General features: G+C 39.5%; 1 protein-coding gene across 9 annotated transcripts in view; it reads left to right on the top strand.

Moving 5' to 3' along the window:
- The window catches only part of kiaa1109 (KIAA1109 ortholog), a 449,716-nt gene that overhangs the window by 336,793 nt on the left and 93,784 nt on the right, over nucleotides 1-19,139 (top strand). For all 9 annotated transcript variants that reach the window (XR_013497649.1, XR_013497648.1, XM_078211413.1 and 6 more), the window contains 7 exons: nucleotides 673-871; nucleotides 2,868-2,927; nucleotides 4,667-4,893; nucleotides 7,578-7,708; nucleotides 10,734-10,857; nucleotides 12,036-12,145; nucleotides 18,556-18,661. Coding sequence is in view for 7 of the 9 variants with exons in the window: in XM_078211413.1 (XP_078067539.1) it covers nucleotides 673-871; nucleotides 2,868-2,927; nucleotides 4,667-4,893; nucleotides 7,578-7,708; nucleotides 10,734-10,857; nucleotides 12,036-12,145; nucleotides 18,556-18,661 (957 nt within the window). In the remaining 2 variants the exon portion in view is untranslated. The remainder of the gene's footprint in view (nucleotides 1-672; nucleotides 872-2,867; nucleotides 2,928-4,666; nucleotides 4,894-7,577; nucleotides 7,709-10,733; nucleotides 10,858-12,035; nucleotides 12,146-18,555; nucleotides 18,662-19,139) is intronic.

Genomic DNA, 19,139 nt, shown 5'->3' with positions numbered 1-19,139 from the left:
CTTGCACATCACCCAACTTCGCCCCTATTGCTCATCTGCTGTTGAAACCCTCATTCATGCTTGCATCACCTCCAGACTCAACTATTCCATGCATTCCTGGCTGGCCTCCCACATTATTCCCTCCATAAATTTGAGGTCATCCAAAATGCAGCTGCCCCTGTCTTAACTTTTAGAAGGCCCTGTCTTCCTAACTCCGCTGTGCTCACTGATCTACATTGACTCCCCATCAAACAATGTCCTAATTTTAAAATTTTCATCCTCGTCTCAAATCCCTCATGGCTTTGCCCATTCCAGCTCCGTAAACTCCTCCAGCCGGACAACCCTTCAAGATATCTGCAATCCTTCAATTCTGGCCTCTAGTGCATCTCCAGTTTTAATTGCCCCAGCATTGGTGGCCTAGCCTTCAGTTGCCTTGGCCCCAAGCTCTGGTATTCACTAAACTTGTCTGCCTCTCTACCTCACTTTCTTAAAATCTAACTTTTTTTTCTAGGCTTTTGGCCATCTGACCTAAGGTATCCTTGTGTTGTTTGGTGTCATACTTTGTTTTCTATTACTCCTGTGAAGCCTTCGGATATTTCATTATGTGAAAAGCACAATATAAAAGTAAGTTGTTGTTGTAGTTGGATTATCTCAATGGTGTTTTTAACAGTGAATTTTGATTGTTCTTGGCAGGCTAACCACAGTATTGATTTTGATCCTGGGTCGGCTATGGTTCTTACCATTGAAAGCACTTTGATCACCGCTTGCTCATCTGAATCCCTAGTCAGCAAAGGCCACTTTAAAAATTTCTGCATACGATTTGCTGATGGATTTGAAACTAGTTGGGATGACTGGAAACCAGAACTGCAGGGAGATATAGTAATGAATGCCTGTGAGTTTTCTACTTATTCTCTCAATATATTCCTCCCTTGCCCTCCAAACCACCCTCCACCACCTCAGACCACAATCCGTATAAAAATGGATAAATGGACTGCAATATTTGGTTGCGTGGCACTGGTAATTTGCTGCTATGGGTGCGCTTTCAGTCTGGAAGTGCACTCATGCTTTTAGTGCAAACCATGCAGAAAGCCATTTTGGCCGGCGTTTGTGCTGGGAGTGTGTGTTGGATGTATGCAGATGTGAGGGGCGATTCTCCCAAAAATGTTCTAAGTGCTGAATTCGCGGGAAAACTGGTGTAAATCATTTTTTTTTCAGTGGAAGTTCAGACTCGAATCTTCCACACTCTGTGCACTGCAGAGATCACAACGAATTTCATTAAAAGCTCGGGAGTGTGGCCTATTCACACCAGAGTCTGACAGTTCCGGGCCTCATGTGCAGCGGGCCTGAACTGTCAGTCTGCAGTTTGCTGGCCAGCTCAATTGCTGACCAGCCTGGGACCCCAGCGTGCTGCCCCCCCCCCCCCCCCCCCCCCCCCCACCACCACCCCCTCCACCGCCCGATTGCAGCCCCCACGACCATTCCCAGGCCAGACCCGGCTCGCCCGCCTGCCCTGATCGCTGGCCTCCCTTTGGCCCCAACCGACCCTGTCCGTCAAGTGGCTGCGGGGACCCCCCCATCCCCACCAATTGTCCCCTTGGCACATGGGCACTTTGCCCCTTGGGCAGTGCCAGGGTGCCCATGCCCAGGGGGCACCACTCACCTCACCCGCAGCCTCACCCCCTGGGGGCCCCAATTGCCCCCTTTCACTCCAGCGGAGTCTTCTGCTGGTTCCCTGAAAGTGGGGAGCTACTCTAAACCCTGCCAGAGTGAAATTGTACTGGCCGGGTGGGAGATGCTTTTGGGCCCAGAGAATTCAGCCCTGGGCCTGATAATTACATTTAAATAATTACATTAAAATTACTTACCTGCTGGCCCCGCTGGTTTCCAGCTTGATTCTCCACCCAACCCCACCGCCCCCCACCCGGATGGGGGAATCACCTGCCTGATCTCTGTCAGTGTGTAATTCTGATTTGACCCCAGTGGTGCCAGTTTTGGGATCATTTTATATTTATGGCCCCTAATTTTGAACTCTCCAACAAATAGAATCATCTTCTCTGCATCTCATCTATCAAACCTCTTCGTATTTTTAGAAATCGCAATCAGGTTATTGTTCCTGTGTTCTCAAGAGAAGAGCCCAGCTAGTTCAGTTTTTTCTTTTACGTTTATTATTTAACTTGGGATTTTCACAGTAATTTCATTGCAGTGTTAATGTAAGCCTACTAGTGACACTAATAAATAAACTAACTGCAGGTTGTTGACCCAACATGCATGTTTACAATCTAATTCCAATTATTGAACTCTCTGCCGTGACCATGTTGCACATAATTTGTTTCTACAGCCACACTTTTTCATTCGGGTGAAAGGCTAGGAAGTCTTTTCTTCAAATTGCCACTATGGCTCTGATCGAGTAAGAAGCATTTTTTAAAACAAATTTTATTGTCACTGAGAATTCTCTATATAGTAATCCAACAGACTTGGAAGATATCATCTGCTCATGATAGGGCAATTCTCATGAAAATGGTGGCACAGTGATTTGCACAGCTGCTTCACAGCACCAGGGACACGGGTTCGATTCCAACCTTGGGTGACCGGCTGTGTGGTGTTGGCATGTTTTCCCCGTGTCTGCATGGTCTCCTCCAGGTTCCCCGGTTTCCTCCCACAGTCCAAAGATGTGCAGGTTGGGTGGATTGGCCATGCTTAATTGCCCCTTAATGTCCAAAGATGTGTTGGTTAGGGGGATTACCCTTTGTAAATGGGCAGGGGGTGGGCCTGGGTAAAATGCTCTTTTGGAGAGTTGGTGCAAACTCGATGAGCCAATTGGCCTCCTTCTGCACTGTAGGGATTCTTTGAACATCTATGAATTAAATTCATTTTGATATTTCTAACAGGTGTTGTACCAGATGGGACATATGAAGTATGTTCACGGACTACTGGGCAGGCTGCAGCAGGTAATTAAATAGTATCTGTATCAGCACCTCATTACTATCAGAAATTTTGATCAAAAAGTGTTGATGACGGGTACTTATGAGCTATGATAAGTGAAGCAATAATAAGTTAATGTGACTTGCACCAAAATCAAGAACACGTTGTGGATTTAACACTAACCATTAATACCAGTAATGCATTGGAGCATAGAGTGAAACCTGTACAAATTGGCACACCCAAAAAAACTACCTGCAATAAACGGGACACATTTTGATAGTCCCATGTAACTTGCATTGTAATAGATACACTGTGAAATGCTTGCATATTGCAAACTGCAGAATTCAGCAGAACTTTCATGCACCAAGTCCATTTGCAACTTAAAAGATGACATCCACAAACAAGTAGAAGGTGGAAACTGGTGAAAAGAAAGACTTTTGTGGGATCTCTTTGTCCATTACCCATAGAGACAAAGAAACCGCTATATCTCTGAAAATGAACTGCACTAGGCATTGGATTTCCAATCCACCCCCCCACCCCATTTCTTATCACCAGTACTCTTATAAAATGTGACAGAGGTCACCAGATGTTGCTTTGAGCAGCCTTGAGATTATATTTTTGCAGAGATTATAAACATGGCGATCATCCCATTAACTTTCACACCATGGCGTGCCCCCGACCCTCCTCCACATTTGTTTCCCCCCCACCCTCCGACCGCAGCCAAGTCACAGCAGAGTGGAGTTGGGAGGGGACTGGAAAGTTATGAATTGCAGACGTTATTTTGAGTAGCTCTGAAATAGAAATAAAGAGCTCTGAATTGAGGGGTGAAAGATGGAGACTTGCGCAGTGAAGTGGAAAGGCATACTGACATAGGCACATCTAAGGGCAGCTCGTTGGTTTCTGTCCAGCAGTTGAGTCCAGTGTTGTGTCTTCACTGGAATGATTGCTGAGAATGTTGACTCTCAATATTAATACTGATGTTAGATCCAATCCTGCTATCCTTTCAAGGCCTGCTTGGATATTGCTTATCCTTTGTCATGAACATGCTACTTATTGGATTAGTGTATTCTTTTTGCTGGTCTACAGTAGGTATTCTGATTATTCAGGCTGTCCTCGATGCCTTTCCCTCTCCGTACAATATTCATTGTGTTTCCATGGTGCTGAATTCTAGTATATTCCCCAGTGTTGCTTGTCATTTTATCAGAAACCTAGTAAATAACAAAAAAGAAAGCAAAGCGCACAAATCAATAAAGGAAATATTTTCATCTTGTCATTTTACCAATAAAAGTACAAAGATTTTGAAGTGTACATATAATATACTGTATGACCATGGGTATTAATACATCATGCCCAATCATAATAGTACTCGTTACATATTTTTAATTTAAGAATCAAAAATTCAATTAGCCATTTAGCCAAATGTGATGATTGTTAAATGGTATTGGGCTACAATAAGTCAATAAATCCAGATGTATAGTTCTATTAATGCTATAAGCAATAAACATATTCAATACCATATTTTATTTTTGAATGATGCCCTTGAATAATCTCCATAATTAATATGTTAACAAATGCAACCTGGATCTAGAAAATAGTAGCAAACCAGAAAGGAGTCCTATGTATCTGAATTAATTACTGCTTTGCCAGTATAATTGCAGCGAAATGAAAACTTATAATGTTAAACTTTGAACTCTGTTTAAAGAAAATCTACTTCAAAATAATGCTTCTTTGATATTCAAATAAAACGTTATATTTTCTTTTCCAGACAGCAGTAGCGCAGGAACCTGGACACTGAATGTTTTATGGAAAATGTGCGGTATTGATGTGCATATGGATCCCAACATAGGTAAAAGGCTTAATGCCTTGGGTAACACAATGACAACTCTGACAGGTGAAGAAGAAGTTGATGACATAGCTGACCTGAACTCTATCAACACGGTTGACCTAACAGATGAGGATGAAACTGACAGCATGTCTCCCACTGTCATGACTGTAAGTGACTCAAACCATTTTATAATTGAGACTATTTAAATATTTAATTCAACAATTGTTTTTGTTGGTTTGCAGGTTTATAGCTAATGTACCTTTCTGAGTTTAATTTTTAAAAATTAATTATTATGGTGTTACAATTAGATGAGGATGGATGCAAGGAATCACGCTTTTTCCTACTCATTTTGGTGGCACGGTGGCACTTTGGTTACCACTGTTGTCTCACAACCCCAGGGACCTGAATTCAATGTGCGTGGGTTTCCTCCCACAGTCCAAAGATGTGCAGGTTAGTTCTATTGGCCATGCTAGATTTCCCCTTAGTATCCCTGGATGTATAAGTTAGATGCATTAGCCACGGAAAATATGTGGGGTTACGGGAAAAGGGTGGGGGGAAAGGGCCTGGATAAGACCTTCTTGTCAGAGAGTCAGTGTAGACTTCATGGGCCGAATGGCCTATTCTGCTCTTTAGGGATTCTGTGAACAGAGTTTTTCATTTATAAGGTATCAAACAATGTACTGTGTTTGTACTTAACCATTTACTTGCTGATTGTAAAGAACTCAGTCAAAAAGGCTTTTTTGAGTTTAAACCCAAAATATTTATTTTTATTGCGCTCAAAATCCACCCAGGAAAAGATATTCAAATATTTAAAAAGATAAACACACACATTCCAACCATAGCAACACATACAAAATTTTAAGTTACAAAGTAGAGATTAACTTTGGCCAAATGAAGATTGAACACTAAAAGGCAAGTTAATAGAGAGTTCACTGTTTGAGTCCTTGGCCGCTGTTTGTGGCTGAAATAATTCTTTAAACAGTAGTCCTTGGTCTTTTCCTGGAAACACATCTTTGGAATTTGAAGTCTTCTTTAGAATTTCTCTGTCTGTTGTCCGTGGTATGATATAAGCAATCAAGTTGACTTTAGTAGAGAGAGGCATGTAGCTTTGTTGCTGCCTTCTCTAGACTGCTCCAAAAGCAAGCAGGGTGTTGTAATAAAAGACGTTTTAAAATAATGATCTCAATCACATGACCTTTCTTTCCATAATGATTTGGGTATTGCGAAAGGATATATTGGCCTTGGAGGGAGTGCAGAGAAGGTTCACCAGGTTGATACCGGAGATGAGGGGTGTAGCTTATGAGGAGAGATTAAACAGATTGGGTCTGTACTCGTTGGAGTTTAGAAGGATGAGGGGTGATCTTATAGAGACATATAAGATAATGAAGGGGCTGGATAGAGTAGAGGTGGAGAGATTCTTTCCACTTAGAAGGGAAACCAGAACTAGAGGGCACAGCCTCAAAATAAGGGGGGGGGGCGGTTCAGAACAGAGTTGAGGGGGAACTTCTTCTCTCAGAGGGTAGTGAATCTCTGGAATTCTCTGCCCATTGAAGTGGTGGAGGTTTCCTCGTTGAATATGTTTAAATCACGGGTAGATAGTTTTCTGATCGATAAGGGAATTAGGGGTTATGGGGAGCAGGCGGGTAATGATTCGCTTCAGATCAGCCATGATCTTGTTGAATGGTGGGGCAGGCTCGAAGGGCCAGATGGCCTACTCCTGCTCCTATTTCTTATGTTCTTATGTTCTTATTGCACAGAAGGTAATTGATTAGCTCTTGTCTGGTCAGACATTGACTAATAAATAACATTTATTACTGTCCCAAATACCTTTGCACTAGTCATTTTTTCTATTAATTCCTTTCTTGTAGCCCACCGTAGAACATATCATTTGTGTTTCCTAATCAACTTAATAAGTTTTCCTTGGATACTATGCACTTTGAGGCATCTGGCTGTCTTAATATAATTTAGACTATGTAAAAAAAAAATCCTCTTCCCTCACTTAGTCATCTGTTTCCTCCCCAATCTTTGCAGTAATCATGAGGTAGTGCTAACTTTCTTATGGAAAATTTTAAATGTTATTATACTATAAATACATTTCATCCGTAGTCCTGCAGTTTGTTAGCATCCTTTCAAGGCCTGCTTGGATATTGCTTATCCTTTGTCATGAACATGCTACTTATTGGATTAGTGTATTCATGTTTGCAGAAACTCATTACTTTTGAATACTGACAACAAAAACAGATGGGACTATTCACCATACATTTCTTACTTGGTAATGTCAGCAGGAAGCTGTAGTAACAATTAAATTAAAATCTGTTAATCTAATTAAAGTCTAGAAATTGCTAAACCAAATTACCCTCCCTTATTATTCGCAATACACTTGGAAATGCAATAAATGGTGACTCTATGAAACTTGCACTTAGGCAACCACTTGTAAATCACTTCCTTGGTCTTAACCTGTACACCAACAATACTATATTCTGGCAGAAACTTTATCTGGTCCTGAGACTCACGACCCACCAAATTCTATCTGCTTACACATAAAAGCATCCTGGTCTTGCTCTTGGCATAGTGTATATAACAGTTAAACATGTCAGTTTGTCCAAATTAAAAAAATGTTCTCCAAAATTATGAATTGTGCTTTTGATCAGTTGCACTCATTAGTTTAGTTAACCAAACTTTATATATAAAGCTATTAAAATCAAACATTTGATTGTTTGTCTTTTCGCATGCTATTAGTTTTATTGTGAAATTGTACATCACTTGGAGCCAACAAAAACAGCAACATTTTCAACTTTTTTTAACCTCTAGTTGACTGGTTGAAATTCGTAATCACTTTTTTTTAATATAGGAAGCCACTGACCATCGAAGACAGGGTACGGCTGGGAGCCAAGCTACAGATTCAAGAGGAAGAAAGTTTGTCAAACGTTTAGTAGACATCAGGGAATTGAATGAACAAGCCAAAGTTATTGATGATCTCAAGTAAGTTTCTGTCTGTCTCTAACTGTGTATCAATAAAATTCTCACATTCATCTTTAGAAAGGATCATATCTATGCAAACTCATGAATATAATTGTATTATTTGGCTACCAGATTCTCAACAATAGCTCAAACTATTTGCTGCGAGTTTTGTAATTTATCATTTTTCCTTCAGTGATTAATTTCTAAAGTCCAATACAAATTTAACAAAATGAACATGTCAAATTGTCATATTTTGCAATAATGTAATTAAAGTTATCCATTTAACTATCTTTTAATACCCTAATTTTAGTTTGTACTTGAATACTTAGACTTGATATTTTTATGCAAAGCTTCATTGTTCATTAAAAGGCAAGTCCTGCAGATTTGGCATGTACATTGCACACAATTTCTCAATGTATCAGGAGCATTTAGACTGCCCAGCTGCTCTAATGTTTCTTCTTGGTTTCCAGCAGTATCTATTCTTTTCATTGAAGGAAAGCTAGAAGTACTAATCACAGAAATTTAATGAGATGAAGTTTATAGTGCAGTTCCGATGAAGAGTCCAATGACTCAAAACGTTAACTCTGTTTCTCGCTCCACAGATGCAGCCAGACCTGCTGAGTTTTTCCAGTACTTTCTGTTTTTATCAGATTTCTAGCATTTGCAGTATTTTGAATTTATTTATTGAACTATATGTTGTTTAAGTTGAAAAGCCGTGTGTGTGTTTCTGTGCAAGAGAGTGAAACAGAAACAGGAAGGTAACTTCAAACATTTCAAACTCTGGGCTAATGATTGTAGACCATTACTAGCTTTTGATTTCATTTTAAATTAAAGGACTAATTAATAGGCAGTTGTGGCATCTGTAGCAAGTGCTATTGGTTGGAAAATCACAGGCTTCTCCGTTTATTTTCCTCCATTTAAATTGATGGAAGTTTGGGGCTGTGGGTCCACAATTTTCAAACCAATGCTGCTCTTACTCCGTCACCGTCTGCCCATTCAGGGAATTTACCTGAAGAAATATTCTTTTTACTTTGTGTAAAAGTACAATTCCGCCTTTGCATAACATTATTTCAGTTGACTTGCTGTCAAAAGTAATTTCAGTACAACTTTAATTAAACTTTAGTAAAAACAATCCATCTTTTAGTTTAGAAAGTACATCAAGCTGAGAGAGACTGGGCCATCCTAACTTGTGTTCATTTTTTTTAGTTGAGTTTTGATTATTTCCCCACGCAAACAGGCTCTAGATAATTAGAAAAGCTGTAGAAGTAACATCCCAGAACCAATCTCACCAAACATTGAATTCAGTCTTGAGATCTCTTAATAACATACAGCCTGGTACTGTCAGATCCTGGCATCATTTACACCAGTATGTTATACCAGACCCTCCCTCTACCCCTTCCATTATTAATGACAAAAATCAGGAATTTACCAGTAAACCAAACCTCGTATTTCACGTCCACATGTGTAGCAAACTTCAGACTCTTCTTCCAAGGTTTTGCCAAACCTAGTGATAGTCAGGTGAGGAGGGGTCAAACGGTTCCCCCTTTTTCCCCCTCTTGGTTTGTCTGCTAAAAGGTTGTTTTTTAAAAAAAGCTGTACTTGGCAATTCAGTGAGTGTGTAGTTTTTGTGCTGTGATCATAAGAAGAACAATTGGACAGCTATTGAACTCTTGCATTAACTGTTAATCAATGACACTGATGTGGGTCCTACATAATAAAACATCCTAATGATTATGCAACAACACATAAGACGCACAATGGTAGTTTTCAGGGCATTGATTTGCTGGAGCAGATTACTATTTCATTGTCGAGCCTATCAGATTAATCAGGAGGATCCTATAATGGGTGAGGGGTGAAAAAGAGCAACACAAAGTGGAGGAGGGAAAGAGGGAAACAAACTGCTGAGAGGGAGAGAAAGAAAAAAACTAGCAGAGCAAGTGAGAAACAGAAACAAACTGGGGAAGAGGGAGAGAAAACAAAACAAACAGGAGACAGTGAGGATCACCAAGTGGATAAGGAGGGAGAAACACAAAACATAGTGAGGGAGAGCTCAGATGAGTCTATGGTATTACCTTATGTAGTGTCTTTTTATTATAGAGATGGGCTGTTTTGACACTTCTCTGAGGAGCGAGCCATAAATCCCTGAAATAGGACTTCAGGGTGGAGTGAGCATGTCAGTGAATTAAATTAGTTTTTACTTGTTTTCTTTACTTATAATTTGCAGTGCATTGTGGGCAAGTGACATGTGATCAAGCATCAGGTGAACTGTCATGTGATTGTACTAAAAAGACGTGTTTATTTAAAGAGAGGTTCATCAGGCCCTATTTGGAATTTGCCTGGTACTTCACCCTGTAATTTATCAAATTGGAGAGCTAAATTTAATTTAAAAAAGAAATGTACTAAATCCACATAGTCATAATGAGGGCATATGAATGAAAAGTGATTGCAAAAGCTCTAGATCGCCTAATGGCAATTTTATCATTCATACATGTTGAAGCAAAAGTTTACAATTGGATGGTAAAAAGGAATAAAAAATAAAAATTACATTGCAATTCAAAACTCATTCTTATATCCTCACTATTAAAAACTAGTATGTGTACAACTTTTTTCTAACCTTAATGGAACATGCAAAAGCACAGAGATGAATGCTAAGAGAGTGGTGGGGAATGCTCCTTATTCATTACTTGGACAGTCAGCAGATTGACTCTTGGGGCAGCCTATTCTCGTTTGATATATTCTTGGAGATGCAGTCATATGACATTTGTTGAAATGGCAGCCCATCAATTAATATGAACAAAAAATTCTGGAAATACTCAGCATGATCATTAACTTGAAATGTTAACTCTGTTTCTCTTTTCACAAATGCTGCCTGGTCTGCTGATAATTTTCAGCATTTTTGTTTTTATTTCAGATTTCCAGGATCTTCAATATTTTGTTATTTTTCTATTGAATTATGTGGTGTTTGTCTTGAGAAACTGAGAAGACTATATAGAATCTAAACGTCGTTCAACTCATCCAAGTTGTTAAAACATTTGTAATTTTATAGAAAACTTGGTGCAAGTGAGGGAACCATAAACCAAGAGATTCAGCGTTATCAACAGCTAGAATCTGTTGCTGTTAATGACATCCGTCGTGATGTTCGGAAAAAACTACGCCGATCCAGTATGAGAGTGAGCAAATTATTTTTCCCTCAGAAATAGCATGATCTTTCTAGGAATCTTTTGGTTAAATCTTGTTTTTCTGTGTTTGTAAAGAAAACTGTATGAAGGCCGAAATTATATATTTGTTATTTTTGTAATGGCATTGTGTTGTAACCAGTATGGCATGCTCTCTGATTCAATGATCCATGGACTTTATGTTTGCTGCTGCCACATGGAAACTCAACTGTGATTCTGCCACACACTCCTATTGAGCAGGGTAGCCCAAAAAGGTTGCAGCCTCTAACTTGGCTGAATTTGAATGAACTCAGTGTAGCTCTAGCACTGCCTGAATCGCTTTGGTGGAGTTGCCTAATACTTTCAGGAGACTACTAGTGGAATGGATTGCTAGTTGGCTTCAAGGCAGTAAACAGAGTAAGAGTTAAGAGCAGTTATGCAGAGTGACAGAAGGTGGAAGGTGATTTTCCACAAGAGAGTCAGTGCTGGAACCACCGCTGTTCACAATTTAAATTAATTATTTTTTTGCTCAAGCACTGCCAGGTTGGGCTAAGTGGCTTGGTTCTGTTATACTCTATGTAATTCTAATTATTTCTGGGGAAGTGGGCACGTGTGTCTGTATGGCCTACTCCTGCTCCTATTTCTTATATTCTCAGCTGCCTAACTAATAGCACTCTGGGGGCACTGTACAGTACATGGACTGCAGTCGTTCAAGAAGGTGGCTCACTACCGTCTCAAGTTCATTAGGGATGGACAATAAATGCTAACCTTGCTAACATTGCCCACATTGCACAAATTAAAACAAACCTGCAAGACTGCCTAAATTAGGTGAAGTGGGCTGATAGTATATTGGAGGATTCAAACAGGGAGGCTTAGAAGCAAAAGTTAGGAGTTAAGGGCAAATTACACATCTGTACAAAACATAGTGTACCTTAAGCAGCATTTAATTCAAGTTTGTTGTGTTTGTTTGTTGTGTAAATTTAATTAAGAACTGCATTAATAATAAAAAGAGGATTGTTTTGAATTAAGTTAATAATGCTGCTCTATGTAAATGATCTAATACCGTAGAAATGTGGAACAGAATTTGTTCATAGTGATTATGATATACTGCTACAGCTTGACTTCGTACAATGTTGAGTGTAACTTTTGTTTAGTTGCATTTCCAACATCTAAAAAAATTGTGATTTATGCAGGCAGCTTCCCTTAAAGATAAATGGGGTCTAGGCTATAAGCCCAGCTACAACAGATCAAAAAGTATCTCAGCCTCTGGAAGGCCACCTGTAAGACGACTGGAAAGGACAAGGTGAAGTATTTTTACTGTTAAAATTGCAGTTTTTGCATTTTTGTGACATTAAGAAAGACTCTGAATTTTACATAGCGCCTCATACCCCATTGGTTGAATGATGTTTTGAAGATGAATCGCTGCTGTTATGCAGGCAAACAGAGTAGCAGCTTTGCACATGATATGAGCCCACAAACAGCAGTGAGATGAATGAGGAATAAATCTGTTTTTACTGGTGAGGTCACAGAAAGAACGAGCCAAGAACCTAGGATATGTCCCTATTTTCTGACTAATATTTGGACTGTGTTCAGTTGAACCACCAAAACAGCCAGACAGGACATCCCTTTAACATCTCGAGCACGACACAGTTGGCAATATTTGAAAATATTGTTCTCAAGTTTTGGAGTGGGATTTGATCTCAGCACATTCTGACTGAGAGGCAAGGGTACTACCAAATGGACCAAGTTAATACCTGTTCTATACTTAGAAGAATAATGTATTTGTATAAAGGACTGTGTAATGTTGCCAAATTGCACTAATTATTTACTAATTCACCATTTCTGTTGCTATTGTCAGAGTTTATTTGCGGCACACCTACCTCTTAAATGTGATCCAATGCTGATATGCTGCACCATGCCTCTGTATTGTCTTGAATCTGCCAGATCTTAAATATTAAGGATAGAAACAGTGTGGACTAAAGGACGAAAAATAAGTTCCACATTTAAATAAAAATCTGCAGTTGCTTTATACTCTGCCTGTGTGAATGACCCTCAAATGAGCTAGAGTTGCAGGAGTGTGAGAACCTGAGTGGGAAGACACCAGAAAAGAAACCAAAATAAAAATGAAAGACAGAAAAGTAGAAAGCAACACTTGAAGCTAGTGGAAACAAGGGCTAGCAGCAAATAGGGCCATAATAGCAAAAACAATGTGTAAAAAATTAAAAGGACAAGTCTGAAGGCACTGTATCTGAATGCATGGAGGATTCACGATAAGGTAGGCAAATTAACAACGCAATTGTTATCTGGTATACAGAGATACAGTACGGAATTACAGAGACATGGTTAAAGAGTGACCAAGGCTGGGAACTGAATATCCAAGGGTATTTGATATTTAGCAAGGACAGGCAAAAAGGAAAAGGAGATGGGGTGGCATTGTTAGTTAAAGATGAAATTGATGCAATATTGAAAGAGGATATTGCCTCAGAAAATCTAAATGTAGAATCAGTGTGAGTGGAGCTAAGAAGCAAAAAAGGACGGAAAACAGTGGGATTTGTTTATCAGCCTCCAAACAGTAATGGGAAAGTAGGTGATGGCAGTAAACAGGATATTAGAGATGCATGTAACAAGGGTGCTATAGTAATCATGGGTGACTTTAATCTACGTATAGATTGGGCAAACTAAATTAGGAACAATGCTGTGGTGGATGAATTTCTGGAGTGTGTACAAGATCGTTTTTTAGACCAGTATATTGAGGAATCAACCAGTGAACATGCGATCCTAGATTTGGTATTATACAATGAGAACGAGTTAATTAATAATCTTGTTGTGCGGGGTCCTTTAGGGAACAGTGATCATAACATGATAGAATTCTTCATTAGGATGGAAAGTGAGAAGTCTAATCTGAAATTAGAGTCCAACATTTGAACAAAGGAAACTATAAAGGTATGAGACATGAGTTGGCTAAGATAGACTGGAGAACTTCATTAAAAGGCGCAAAAGCACGAGCAAAGTGGCCCAATCAAAATGGTTTTTAAGATAAATTAAGGAGAGTATTAGATCCAAAGCGGGCTCATATAAAGTTGCTAGAAAAAGTAGCAATCTGAGGATTGGGAACAGTTCAGAATTCAGCAAAAGATGACCAAGAGGTTGATTAATAGGGAAAGAATAGAGTATGAGAGTAAACTTGCAAGTAACATAAAAGTGAACTGTAAAAGCTTCTGTCAGTATATAAAAAAAGATTGCTGAAGACGAATTCAAGTCGTTTATAGTCCAAAACAGGAGAATTTTAAATAGACAACAAGGAAATGGCAGAGAAATTAAACAATTACTTTAGTTCTATCTTCATGGAGGAAGACACAAATAACTTCCCAGAAATGCTAAGGAATTAAGGTTCTAGTGAGAAGGAGGAATTGAAGAAAATTGGTATTTGCTAGAAAAATAATGTTGAAGATTAATGGAACTGAAAGCCAATAAATCCCCAAGGCCTGATAATCTACATCCCAGGGTATTAAAAGAGGTGATCATGGAAATAGCTGAAGCATTGGTTGCCATCTTCCTAGATTCTGGAACAGTCCCGGCAGATTGGAGGGTGTCTAATGTAGCTTCGCTATTTAAAGAAGGAGGGAGGGGCACGAATTAGCTTAATACCAGCAGAGAGGAAAATGCTGGTGTTATAAATGATGCGATAACAGGACACTTAAAATATATCAATGGGATTAGACAAAGTCAACATGAATTTATGACAGGGGAATCGTGCTTGACAAACCTACTGGATTTTTTTGAAGATTTAACGAGTGTGAACCAGTGGATGTAATGTATTTGGATTTTCAGAAAGCTTAAGTCCCACATAGGAGGTTAGTGTGTAAAATTAAAGCACGTGCAATTGGGTAATATTTTGGCTTGGATTGAAAATTGGTTTGCAGACAGGCAACAGAGAGTAGGAATAAATGGGTCGTTTTCAGAGTGGTGGGCAGTGACTAGTGGGGAACAGCAGGGATCAGTCCTTGGGCTCCAGCTATTCACAATATGCATCAATGATTTGGATGAGGGAACTGGAAGTAATATTTCCAAGTTTGCTGACAATGAAACTTGGTGGGAAGGTGAGTGGGGAGGAGGATATTAAGAGACTTCAAGGTGATTTAGACAAGTTGAATGAATGGACAAATGCATGGATAAATGTGAAGCTATCCACTTCATCTGGAGAAACAGAATAGCAGATTATTATTTAACTGGTGATTGATTGGGAAGTGTTAACGCACAAAGGAACCTGGGTGACCTACTACATGAGTCACTGAAAGCAAGCATGCAGGTACAGTAAGCAGTTAGGAAGGCAAATGGTATGTTGGCCCTCGAGTACATGAGCAAAGATGTCTTACTGCAGCTGTACAGGGTCTTGATGAAGCCACACCTGGAGTATTGTGTGTAGTTTTGGTCTCCTTATCAAAGAAAGGATATACTTATCATAGAAGGTACATACCTAATGTTCACCAGACTGATTCCTGGGATGGCAGGATTGTAGGAAGCATGATGGCACAGTGGTTAGCATTGCTGCCTCACAGCACCAGGGACTTGGGTGACTATCTGTGTGGCGTTTGCATGTTCTCCACGTGACTGGGTGGGTTTTCTCCAGGTGCTCCAGTTTCTTCCCACAATCCAGAGAAGTGCAGATTAGGTGAAATGGCCATGCTAAATTGCCCCTTAGTCTAAAGATGTACAGGTTAGGATTAACCGTGGTAAATGCATGGGATTACGGGTATAGGGCAGTGGGTGGGCTTGGGTATGATGCTCTTTCGCAGAGTTGGTGCAGACTCAATAGGTCAGATGGCCTTCTGCACTGTAGGGACTCTATTGCTCTAGTATGAGGCAAAATTGGGTCTATTGCAATTTAGAAGAATGAGAGGGGATCTAGTTGAAATTCTGACAGGGCTGGACAACTGGATGCAGGAATGTTGTGTCTGGCTGGGAGACCTAGAACAAGGGGTCACAGTTTCAAAATACAGACTGAGATGAGGAGAAACGTCTTCGCTCAGAGTGTGATGAACCTGTGGAGTTCTGTATCTCTGAAGGCTGTGGAGGCCAAGCCACTGAATAGATTCAAGAAATAAAGAGAGAGAGATTTATTGTGTGCAATTTTCCCCAAAATGGAAAGTGTGTTGGATCAGGCAAGAAAAGCTGTGAACTCGCTGGCTTCAAATATGCTTTTTTTTTAACAGCACTCTGTGCAATTTCAAAGTGCTGGCGAAGGTCACACAGCCAGCTGGAACAGTGGGGTCTAAACACCCTGGCAATGCAAGGATTCTGAGAATGGTCTCAAAGTTAACACTGCCCTTCCCACATGCAGAAGGAAGCCCCCCCTCCATCCCCAAATTTAGGAGGGTAACCCTCACTGCCAGAGGCCAATACCCAGCCTTGTCCCTTAAACCTCAGAGTTTACAAGCACCTCTGCACTACTGGTGTGGTCATCATGACTGGTTTTTGTTTTTTGACTCAGACAGGTACTTCCTCGTGCAAATTATAAACTCGGAGTGGTAGTAACCCTGACACTCCACATTATGTACACAAGGCAGTTCTCCCCGATTAGACAAGCTATGACTGCCTTAATCCAGGAGCTTGTATTCTATAAGACGTCCATATCGTTGACCTTGTTAAAGTCATTAAATGTGTGATGATGGTCTGACAACCTTGGGTTAGTGAAGAGGTAGAGTGTTATGAGCGTGCATGCGTATCATTGAATGCTTCCAACAGGCAGCATTCAGATGATAATCATTATTACAAGTGAGAAAGGCCATTTAGCCCATTTAAATTAATCAAAGTCAGTTAATTTGTTATTTGATAGTATTGGTTTGAGAAGGAATGTTAGCTTGGCCAAAGGAACGTACAAGACCAGCAAAGACCAGTTATGACTCGGGTGGAGCTGAGAATGGCCGCCTCTGCTGGATTCAGTTCTGGGCACCACACTTTAGGAAAGGTGCCTGGGCTGTGGAGAAGCTGCAGGAGAGATTTACGAGAATGATATAGGAATTGAAGACTACAATCTTATGGAAAAACTGTTATCGTTATTCTTTTTAAAGGGATGTTTGGTAGAAGTGTTCTAACTCATGAAGGGTTTGGTGAAGTAATAAGGAGAAATTGTTTCCAATGGCAGGGGAGTTGGTCACCAGGACGCACAGAATTAAGGTAATTGGTAAAAGAACCAAAAGTGACATGAAGGGAAAAAAAGTCACTCAGGAATTTGTTATAATTAGGAATACACTACTTGAAAAGGTGATAACTGCATATTCAGTAGCAACTTTCAAAAGGGAGTTGGATAATCACTTGAAAAGAGGATGGGAAGGAGCAGGGGATTGGGATATAATTACATAGTTTTCTAAGAACCAGCACAGATACAGTGGGCTAATGGTGTTTTCTGAGTTGTATTAGTTGGTGATTCTTTATTTTGTGATAAGAGGTAATAATTCTGAATAAGTATTGAAGCTTTCACTGAATTGCTATCATTAATAACATATCCCGACACTTAGTCTGTAATCCCATTCTGTCTCTATCTCAGCTCATTGTCTGCTTTTGTATTGAGACTGGATTGTCTATGAAACATGAAATGAAACAAATATCCACTCATGTTAGGAGCATCTGAATAAAACAGCAGAATAAAAACATAAAAGTACTGGAAGTATGTGTCCTCTGGACAGAAGTTTTCCCAATTTCTGAACTTTTGAAGAAACTAATGACTTTAGATGTTATGGTTTTTTTTGCAAGATGGAATGGTTGAAGTAGGATATTTTTTAATGTAAGTAAAGAGGTAATCTCTGAGACACAGCAAAAAAAATAAAACTATGGATGTTGAAAGGTCCCTTTTAATTGAAACGCTACCCTTTTCTTAGCCCCCTCCCCCCTTCTCTAAACGCTTAGGGGAAGCAATTTAATCACAAGGCAAAAGTTCTAGAAACTAGAAGCAGGAGTAGGCCACTCGGCCCTTTGAGCCTGCTGCACCATTCATTATGATCATGGCTGATTATTAAATTCAATATCATGATTCCCCCCTTGATCCCTTTAGCCCCAAGGGCAATATCTGATCTCTTTTTGAAATCACACAACGATTTGGCCTCAACTACTTTCGGTGATAGTGAATTCCACACATTCACCACTCTCTGGGTGAAGCAATTCCTCCTCAATTAAACATTCTATAACTGTGAATCTGATCACTGGCTCACCACTCACCACCGCAAATAAAAACAAAATGCTGAAATATCTACATCTGCTAGTGAGGTGGTGGGGAGAGTGGGTAGTTCTGTCTATTCAGCTAGAAGCTGGATACTAGCAAAGCTCAAATGGATGAGTTTAAAAGGGAAGGGGCCTCAGCAGATATGAAAACCTGCACATTTGAACAATCTGAAGAAAATTGTCAGGACGCTGGAATGCTCAGTGAAAAATCTGGACTGTCCCAGCCAGACTGGGAGACATCTGGCCACCATATTAACTCCTGGTGTCATAAATAACCACCATGAGCGTGTGGAGATTTCAGCCTGATTTCAGTTTGAAATATTCTTTGTTTAAAATGGAAAAGTCATGAATTTGTGGTGAATTGATACATTTATATTGATTTATGTGACATTCCAATTGTTTCAAATTTCAAATTCTTTTCAGTTGGAGTATATAATCTATTTATTCACCATATTGTTGCTTATTGTTAATATGTTCACGTGAGTTTTTATTTAGTTCTAGAGTTGGTGAGACAGAAGACCCTAATGAAGTCCAAACTCCAGAACCGCCTGTATCTGGAACAGGAACAGGGCCAAGAGTGACTTTTAAAGTACAGGAGTCGGTAAGGATCTTGTGGAGACTTGCAATTAAATGTGATACAAAATTATATATATATTCCTTTTAAGGTGTCTTTGAGCAATATGTATTATGGGCGGGAATAATGCAATGATATGGGATGAAAGTCCTCAACAAAATAATCATACATACATGAATTAATTAGGTTTAATGGGACATATGGTCTTTCTCTGGATTTTATTATATTCTAATAGAGAAATTAGCTTCAATTTTCTAGATATTTCCGAGGAAGCCAGGAAAAAATGAACAATGTAGCTTTTTTAGTTTGTCTTGGTCGAGAAACTACCATCCTAAAGATGAATATAATTTAACCACAAATTAAAATCTTACATATTCTTTTGTTTTTTGGTCCAGAAAATAAGTGCTTTTGTGGGTTGTGTGTATTTTTTTTTAAAAAGCATAAATCATCAGATGCCAATTTAAACTTATTTTGCACAGGTAAGCCAGGTACTGGCATTTTAATA

This window comes from Mustelus asterias, chromosome 1 (genome assembly GCF_964213995.1).
Source record: "Mustelus asterias chromosome 1, sMusAst1.hap1.1, whole genome shotgun sequence".
Taxonomy (NCBI): Eukaryota; Metazoa; Chordata; class Chondrichthyes; order Carcharhiniformes; family Triakidae; genus Mustelus; species Mustelus asterias.
This window is presented reverse-complemented; position numbering and strand designations above follow the sequence as displayed.